The 9,501-nt window shown below is 39.7% G+C and overlaps 1 protein-coding gene across 2 annotated transcripts in view; it reads right to left on the reverse strand.

Annotated features, from left to right (window-relative positions):
• Nucleotides 1-9,501, reverse strand: part of TPP2 (tripeptidyl peptidase 2) — a 55,439-nt gene that overhangs the window by 27,997 nt on the left and 17,941 nt on the right. For both annotated transcript variants that reach the window (XM_018576617.1, XM_018576616.1), the window contains exons 13-19: nucleotides 8,580-8,748; nucleotides 8,264-8,421; nucleotides 6,910-6,986; nucleotides 6,405-6,511; nucleotides 4,821-4,975; nucleotides 4,363-4,479; nucleotides 3,268-3,368 (exon numbers count right to left, since the gene is read on the reverse strand). In XM_018576617.1, the coding sequence (XP_018432119.1) occupies nucleotides 3,268-3,368; nucleotides 4,363-4,479; nucleotides 4,821-4,975; nucleotides 6,405-6,511; nucleotides 6,910-6,986; nucleotides 8,264-8,421; nucleotides 8,580-8,748 (884 nt within the window). The remainder of the gene's footprint in view (nucleotides 1-3,267; nucleotides 3,369-4,362; nucleotides 4,480-4,820; nucleotides 4,976-6,404; nucleotides 6,512-6,909; nucleotides 6,987-8,263; nucleotides 8,422-8,579; nucleotides 8,749-9,501) is intronic.

Consider the following 9,501-nt stretch of genomic DNA (forward strand, 5'->3'; position numbering starts at 1 on the left):
TTTGATTTTCAACTGCTGCGTTGCTAGCGTTTGTAAAAGACCCCCCAAACCATATATTTTCTGAAAGCGCAGGCCCGTAGAATAAAAAGATGGTGCTACTAAATTTGTAGGCCCTGCGATAATTGCGCAAATGTTTCTCAAAATTAATAAACCGATAAAGATACACAATTCAATTGATAAAGCACACTAAAATCAGTATCAGTGCACAAAAAAAATATTTTCTGACAAAATCTAAAACTGTATTGAGTTGATAAATAACAAATATTTGCAAATTTGAAATTGCACCTTTTTGCAAAAAGGTAAAAAAATTAAAAGGTACGCAAAACTGTAAATAAGCGATTTATGTAAAAAAATGGTATTTGCGCTGTGTTGGCGTTTGTGTTGTGATAAAATGATACAGGCCTATATTTAATTGCAACACAAGGTATCACAACGCATGGCAAAAAAATATAAATTAATGCATTCATGCACTGCAATGCGTTATAGCAATGCACTGCAGCACATGTGCATGGCGTACACCACAATATGGTGCATGTGTATGTTATGTGTGGTGGTGGGTTGTGCTTTTTTTTTAAATTAGTTTAACACATTTTTTTTTTTTTTTTACTGTTGGGGGGGCTTCGGGGAAACATTAGGGGTCTAAGCAGACCCCTGACAATTCTCTTTTGAAATAGAAAAAGAAATTGAGAAAAGAGTCCTCAATTTCTTTTTCTGCAGCCTCAGTATAGAGGCTTCCCATTCATTCAGAAACTGTCGATAGTAAATATTTTACTGTCACCAGTTTCTGAATGTGGAGGAGCCTCTGTAGTGAGTGCTTCTCCTCATTGAGAAAAGAATGAACAGGAAGTGATGTAAATCGCATCCTGTTCATTCATAACTGGGGACACATAGTACTATGTGTCCCCAGTTATTTACAAACACTGGAGTGATCAGACGATCACTCCAGTGTTTGTGCTGCACAGAGGATCGTTAAATATCACTAATATTTACCGACCCTCCGCTCGACCACGCACAGAGCCGTTGTCATCCGCAAACTGACAGCGCCTCCGCTCTCCTCACCGCTCGGCCATCCTGAAACTTGCGGCTTCTCCCCGCCAGCCGCAGCTATTAATTTAAAGGGGACAGTCCGGGAAACAGTTCTACTATAAGTTCATGAGCTCAGTACAGCATACTGACCTGGCCAGCTGGGAACTGTTTTGTTCCGCCGTATGCCTTACGGTGGTGGCAGGGAAAGGGTTAAAGTGAACATAGGTTCACATTACTTACCAACTTTAACTTTGCAAAGTGAGCAACCACTATTCCCTTTAGAAAATCAACCCCGTGTATTATGTTTGTATCCATTAAGAGGCTTTCTTACAAAAGGAAGTAGGATACTATGGTAGCAAAAGTTACTTCTTACATGTTTTCTTGGCTTGTGGTTATGCACAATAGGTGCCAAAGCCTTTGGGGCGCCATCATTTCTTTTTGTTAACTGGTCAAAACTGCACACAGGCTACATGCTGCCTTTCTTAAAAAGGAATCCCATCAGGACAGTAACATGGGAGCTGCCATTGCAGACCTATTTTTGAAGGTGCAGGCTTGTGGACCATCATCCTCATCCGGATGCCTGCACAAGTCTTAGGTGACATATCTTTCCTTTACCCAAAAGTAGGCTATATATACACACACATTAAACAAATCAGGTCAATCATGAAGTCTATATAAGCCATATTCATAAAGAGGGCACAACAATTTAGAGCCTGCACTGATGGGCATATGCAGCTTGCTTTTACCATCAGTTTGATATAGCAAATAATTGCTACACAAGCCATTTCGAACTTTAATGATATTAAAAATTACCTTAACCCCAATTTTCTAAAAGTCAAAAAAATTAATGCAAAATGGCAACCTGGGGGCACTCTGTACAAGTTGGTATACAGAAGGTCCCCAGAAATGTAATTTCCTGCTTCTTTGATTGGCTGGCTCACCGATTGTGACAGACAACTGCAATAAAATACAATTAAAATTTTAGGCATCCCTTGCAATTGGAATTTCATTTTTTGGGAGATACTCCCCAAGGGTTAACTTCAACTAAAGGGATGCAGACACTAATGGTGGCCATACATTAGGGATGTTCAGATACCAAGTACCATACTCCGTACAAGATACTTTTCCAGCTCCAGGACTAGACTAGAGAAAAATTCAAAAGTTAGGAGGCAGCTGTCATTTGTAAAGGAGCACACTGAGCTCCTGGGATTTGGACATCCCCATTTTAATGCATTATTGTTTTTTTTATAAATATATATAAGGGAAGCTCCGGTACCATTTTTCCAAGTACAAGTAGTGATACGTGTCCTAGTACTCACAGATACAAGTACTGATACATATTTGTTTAATGTCATGTGACAGTTTTTCTAATACAATAAAGACTAATGATTTCAGCACAGTGGTGGAGCGCCAGAGCTAGGTCCCATCTCCAAACCGCTGCAACCCTGGTAGTTCTCATAAAAATGCCAAGTATCGGCAATGGTATCTGGACATCCCTACCATACATTGTACAATTTTCATTCAGAAATCATACACGAACTGTCTTTCGAACAAAAATCGAACAGTTGATGGTACATCGCCAATTTTTATTTTGATACTGTGATTAAACTTTTTATTTTGGTCAGGTTGGAAGATTTTTCTCTGGCCAAATCAAAAGATGAATCAGTGGGGTTTTTGTTTGTCAAAAATCTCAGCAAGAACACAGCACATGCGCAAAAGGAAATTATTTCCGTTGTTTGTCCAAAAAAGGTTGGCTAGTATGGTTAACGAACGTTTTCCGAAATAGACATTTGACTATGCTAGATGGGGCATTCGAGCTATAATTGAACGGAGGGCAGAAACGGAAATTTTTGACCAAAAATGTACTAGTGTATGGGCACCTAAGCTTTCCTCATTACAGCTCAGAAAGTTCATCAGCTGATTATAATGAACCTAGACCCCCCCATTCAGGAATCAGTCTACAAAAGGAAAAGGCTGAAACAAACTATTTCTTCAGAACAGAAGCAGGGAGGAATGTGCAACAAAAGGTTGTTAAAATCTGTGTAATGGATACAGATCACCCAGAAGTGATTGTTTTTTTATCGCTCTACAAAAGTGGAGTTACTCGTAAGTTTACTGCAGGACTTTACAAATCCTATATTGCAGAATGCAAAAAACACACAGACAGCTATGAATGATCATTTATTGCAAATCGATAGAACACATACAAGTAGAAAACAAGAGTGTTAAGAAGTATACTACCTTAAAGTTTGCACCCAATTTTTCAAACTAATTCCTGGAGACAAATCCTCATACTTCAAAGTAGAGAATACATCAAAACGAGCTACGCCTTCAGATGCATGCTGTAAACAAAATAAAAAGATAAATAAATGATAAAGCATACCTAACAATGATCGTATATTGACGTTTGTAAATGGTCTATGTTTTCCTTAGGCTGCTCAGACAGGTAATTAGAAATTACTTTATGCTGAAACTACAAAATAAGACCTAAGGTAGTAGGACAGGAAACGAAATACACAGCTGAAATGTTTTGCACAGCTTAGTTAAGAACAAAGATAAGCCTGGGCTTGGTGCATACCCAGTTCGCCCAAGCCCACTCAAAACTATGACCCTCACTCTCCCCCCCAGTCCATCAGTTGCTGTGAGGGCATTCCCTGCCCTGACATAGTTGCGGGGCTGTGAGGAGGGGATGGCAGTCAGTCACAGTTTTACATGGGCAAACTCAAACAGGGTATTATAGGAGGCTGATAAGGCAAAGTACTTTTACACTGACTGCACATGTGCATGGAATTCAACTTTTTATAATACAGACATACTTCACTAGAACAGTATCTGGACAATATGTTTACATGATATAAAGCTTGGGAAGACAACCTGAAAGGTTATCCCCGTAAGCCCTCATTCACAGTGAGTGTTTGGTAGTGTTTTCTGCAAAAAAAAAAGCCCTCAAAAAATTCCCATTCATTCTATGGCCATGTTCACATCTGAGCGGTTTGTCACACGTAGTAAAATGCCCGTCGTTTGAAGAAAGTACACAAGCTTCTTTTTGGCAGATTCTGGGCTTCTTTGCCCTATAGACATCAATGGAAACGCTCCGAACAGCCCCTTTGTGTGTAAAAAGCGCATCTGTCCATTCACAATCAAAGTGTCATGTTCAGCTTGCAAAAACACGTTACTATGTGTGCGTGTTTTACGTGCAACAAAATGGGCAAGGGACTATGCAAGACACTCGTTTCTACGTGCAAAGCCGCTGTCGCTCAGGTGTGAATGAGGGCTAATGGTGCAATACAGCTGCTGCTCAAATATTACTATAATGGAAGAGAGAAGAGAACTCACAATGTTCAGCTGAGATTGTCCACAAACAAGCCCATGAAAAGTAATGGTGTAATCAATATTCACATCACTAAGACTTGCCCACCAACGTGCGATGCAAAATTCAATGGTTTTACCACTCTGCAACAGGAAAAAAAGAAAAGGAGTTAAAAATAAATAAACTCAGTCAAAACTGGGGAAAAGGTGTTTTTTTTAAGCTTTTTTCCTCTTTTATATAGATTTTATTTGTACTAAGTAAGGCGTTAGGCACATATATGTGATATAAATATATAGCCCTATCTGTCCTCTACAAACAATATATAATATGTGTGGGTGAACTTCGTAAGAAAGTATATTACTGCCGTGGAAGAAATCACACAGCAAAAATGTAAAAAGTGCGTCAGTCATGAAGGAACAAAAACAAACAAAAAAAAGGCTCAGTCATGAAGGGTTAAGTTTCAGATGTCATAAAAAAGTCTCACCAAAACAGGAAACGCTTCAGTCACAGAGCCATTCTCAGGCAGGGAAGTGAATTTGTAAAACTCGTGACTTCGGTAAGCTTTCTGCTTAACCAACTGAACAGCATGTAGAACAAACTTAGAGGCCACATCACAAGAACGGGAGGTCACAGTAACCTCTGGAAAGGAGAAAGTTGACAAAAGAAACATGCATTTCAAATGGTATAACCTGCAGTGTTTTACAGTATCATTTTTAATATCATCATATCACAACTGTGTCAAAGATGGAGAAAATGACAAAATTTAAATATATATTCTATGGGGGGAATTTATCATAGCAATTGCAAGTGTTTGAACTCGCTTATGGTTGCATGGGGTATATTTGCACCAGATTTAATTTGAGAGCAGAATGTTGTTCAAAATGAGGTTAAATAGACTCCAGGAAAGAAGACTTGTAACTCCAGGCAAAAAGCTTAAAAGGAGAACTATGGGGTCAGTGCTTTTCCCCATAGTTCTAAGGGTCACGGGAGGACATAAACTAGCGTCCTCCTGTGACCCAAAGCTCATTATACCGCAAGCTACAGCTCGCGGTATACTGAGACCGCCGCAGCTGGGAGGGATCCCGACATGGATGTCGAGATCCACCCAGCTGCGTGATTAACAGCTGGCCCTGCCTATCTAGAGGCAGAGCCAGCTGTGCCCACCCCCACAGCAGTCACGGCTCTCTGCAGGGACATGATCGAGAAGTGAGAGAGCGACGTGTCCCTTCCCGATCTATTGAGCAGACGTGTGACAGTTTCATTGTCACACGTCGGCTCGAACTATGAGGTGGAGTGAAAACTCACTTCATAGTTCTTCTTTAACTGTCGCTTCTTGAAGAAGTGGTGATTGGGGACTTCTTAAGTTGCGATTGTTTTGTTAGGTGATGCTACAGTTTCAGACATCAGCAGGAGAAGTGCTGATGTAAACATTTGCGAACTTTCACAAAACAGGAGGAAATTAGGAAAATCGTGCAAGCTATGGTCAAAATGGGTGCACATGTTAAATGAGCGGCTAAACAGATTTGCACTTAAAAAGAAAAAATCTAAGATGCTAAAAACAGTCGCAATTGCTTTGATAAATTCCCCCCCATGTAACTTAATACAGCTAGGGCTCTGAACGGATTAGGGTCAGTACTCTGAGCCAATCGGGGCTCATCTGCTTTACAAGTAAGGGCACAATGCATTTTGGCCAAGCTAACCGGACAATAAGATTACTAAAAATGCACAGATACCAGTTTTTCGGTATCGAGTAAGAGTACCTATATCTTTTTTGAGTACTCGCCGATACAGATTCCTGATTGGCCGGGAAGCTGGCTCCATGCCTCCTCGCCACGAGGGAGCATGGAGCCGACTTTCTGGCCAATCAGGAAGCGGAGGGGTTGACCCCCGAGTCCGATCTAGTGGTTTGATTGAAGTTTGGCTTTAGCAGGTTAAATTCGATTTTGGTCTAAGGTTGGTTGGCTATTGTGCTTGGTTTCCCTAGTCATGAAACTGCATAACACTATAAAAAAATTATGCTAAAGCCTCTAAAAAAATAAAATAATAATATGCTTAACATTCATCTTACCAGCCCAGGTTGCACCTTGAGGAACTTCTATAAAATGACGCTTTATTTGCCCAGATTTGAAAAGCACATCTTTATACTCCAAATCAAACAATGCAGAATCACTGGGCCTATATAGAACATAGGGAAAATGATTAAAAAAACCACAGTAAATACACTAGAAAATATTTAAAAAAAATACTCATTAAATCAGTATCTACTAATATAAATTTGCTTGCTTGAGTAGGCAAAGCATGACAATGCTTCAATGGAACATTCCCTACTGATTTAATTTTAGTGCTGACCCAAGATATCAATGCATTAAAAGGGGAAGTATTGGGAGAGTAAAATAGACTATTCTCAGCCCTTAAAGCCTGTTCTTTATACTGAGAGCTGAACAATCATATAACCGCTGATCGCTCAGCTCACATTCCTTTTTAATAAATGCCTAAAACAGACTAACGCTTAGTGTAAAAACACAAAAGAAAAATCGATATATGAACTGATAACTTGTTCTTTCATTGCTCACCTTGCTGGTATGACGGCCGTTATAGGAATTCTGAATAATGGACCAGCAGTAGGTACAGAAGTATCATATCCACAAATCTGCAACCAACATTTACATTATTACTGCATTTAATTTGGTGGATAACCGTATTATTGGATGGCATCAGAAGTAGATTTAAGGCATTGGGTATTGTACCCTTATAAAGATCATACAGTATTTTGAATATTACAAAAGCCAGGCAATTCAATGGAATGGTGTGACTTCTCTTATCAGAAGCAATTCATATTCTCTGTGCAACCTGATCACATATGCAATTCCTGTAAAGCAAAAAGGTGCTACATACTGTATATTGCATACTACATATTGTGTATTGCACGCATGGTATTTTTGTTTGTGAAATGAACAACCTTTTCTTCCATAGGACTAAATTTGCTTAAGAACAGTATAATACAGTACATACAAACTGGCAGTTACCAAAAGAGTCTACGCTAAAATAAAACAACCTAAAAACACCACCACCCAATGGAGGCGGAATTTAAATATCTGCCGATTCCTCACTCATCTCTTCTGTCAGAGAAGATATAACTATTGAGACCTGTATTCCCATACAAGTTTATAGGAATGGAAAACCCTGTACATGTAGGTCAAATGCCAGTCAGGAGGTTAACTGCAGGGCAATGCACATGGCAGTCAATGCTGAATAATCTCAGAAGTGTGTCAAACTGATATCAACACAGTAGGGATGCACCGATACTAGTATCAGTGCCGAGTATTTGGCTTTCTGATTGGCCGGGAAGCCGGCTTCATGCTCCCTTGTCACCTCATGACGAGGGAGCATGGAGCCGGCTTCCCGACCAATCAGGAAGCCAGGCCCCGCGACATTACACGATGCCCGGTTTCCCGATTGGCCAGAAAGCCAGCTCCATGCTTTCTTGTCATCTAGTGACGAGAAGCATGGGGAGGACTTCCCTGCTAAATTGGAGAAGACATGTGGCGAGTCATTACATGCTGCCTGGCTTCCTTAATGGAACTTCTGGTATCGGTGAGTACCAAAAAAAAGTTGGTAATCGTACTCGATACCAAAATACCGGTATCGGTGCATCCAGTTTTCAGCATTTGTTTGAGACTGGTATGTGGTTAGAGGTTGTGCTCCTTCTCGGCTGTTTTCACATTCCCATTCACTTAAAGGCCAGAATTCTGACAAAAACAAAAAGCAGACATTTACAAGCCCTAAAGTGAACACAGTAGTTACACGTCAACATCTAATAACATTATCATTGGAGTTTAGGAAAAGCATACGAAAAACTTGTATGCTCCAAATAAATGTTTTTCAAACACTGTAGTTAAGAAAACATTCACAAAGATGTGTACCTACCTCTGCATAATGCACCCCTTCACGCAGACCACGGGGATCCACACGGACGTTTATGTGTCTACACTGGTTCATCAGCTCCAGGTGGCTAGGATATTGAATCCAGGTGGCATTGGATGTGAGAGCCAAGTGAAGTTGGAGAGAAATTCTCTCAGAGTTATCTGGCAAGACACATGTATAAAAAAGGGACAGTGAATTAATTTCAGGGACATATCTTTATTTTACAATGACCAAAAAGAACAAAGATTTGCCAGGAATAAAATTACATTGTTATATACACATTTTCAACAGTGCCCTCTACAGTACGAGTGCAGCTCACCTGTGTTTTCTGGGAACACTGGCTCAATTCCCACACCATAGTCTGAGGGTGCTGCAACCTGAACTGGATCCCTGAGATAAATTCCACGGCCATTTCCAACAGAAACTGTAAAACCTATCTTATTGATTATTGAGGTGTCTTGCATGAGGTAGTCATAGGCTTTGTCAACCTACAAGAAAAATTCAATAAAATACAAATGTGCCTTGCTAATAAACACTGTACATTAAAGAGGAACGTTACCAATATCTTTGAAATACCACACCTTTAGAAATGTTAGTAATTGCAATTTACAAAACACATACTTATAAATAATTGCTGTTTTTTTATTCTTTACACACCTTATTTTCCTTTTCCTCCCCATTATTCTGACAGTGCCCATTTTTACTAAGGGCAGATTAATATATCTTCCTTTACTTCCTAGAACCCTGGCAAATGTGACTAGGATATGTGACCATGTACATCATCTCAGAGGAGGAAAATATCTTTCCTGAGATTACAGATGAGATGAAATTAAATCAGCATATTCACAAAATTAGAGCTGGAATGCAAACCTAATGTTGGTTAGAAAAAGCAACAGTGAGGACACCATAAAAATATGCTACAGCTTGCTCCTACTCCATATGCAGATCAAAAGGATATCCTTTGGTCTGCACAAAATGTCAGCTAAAAACCATGCCAACTACGAAAACATTTTTACTTAATCCATTATTAAATCTTGTTGTAGAAAGTTATGTTTGCATATATTTAGTGAGCATATATTGTATAGGTCAGCAGGGATGCAATGCAAATCTATTTCCCCTGTGGTAAAGACACTGTGGTTTAAGACATCCTTTAAACCTTTCGATGTGAGAGCAGGGTTTGGTGTGTCACCCCCCCCCCCCCCATTTTTGCAATTGTTAAAGTTGAATTTTTTCCTTTGAAA

The sequence above is a fragment of the Nanorana parkeri genome, unplaced genomic scaffold (assembly GCF_000935625.1).
Source record: "Nanorana parkeri isolate BGI_ZX_2015 unplaced genomic scaffold, ASM93562v1 scaffold71, whole genome shotgun sequence".
Classification (NCBI taxonomy): Eukaryota; Metazoa; Chordata; class Amphibia; order Anura; family Dicroglossidae; genus Nanorana; species Nanorana parkeri.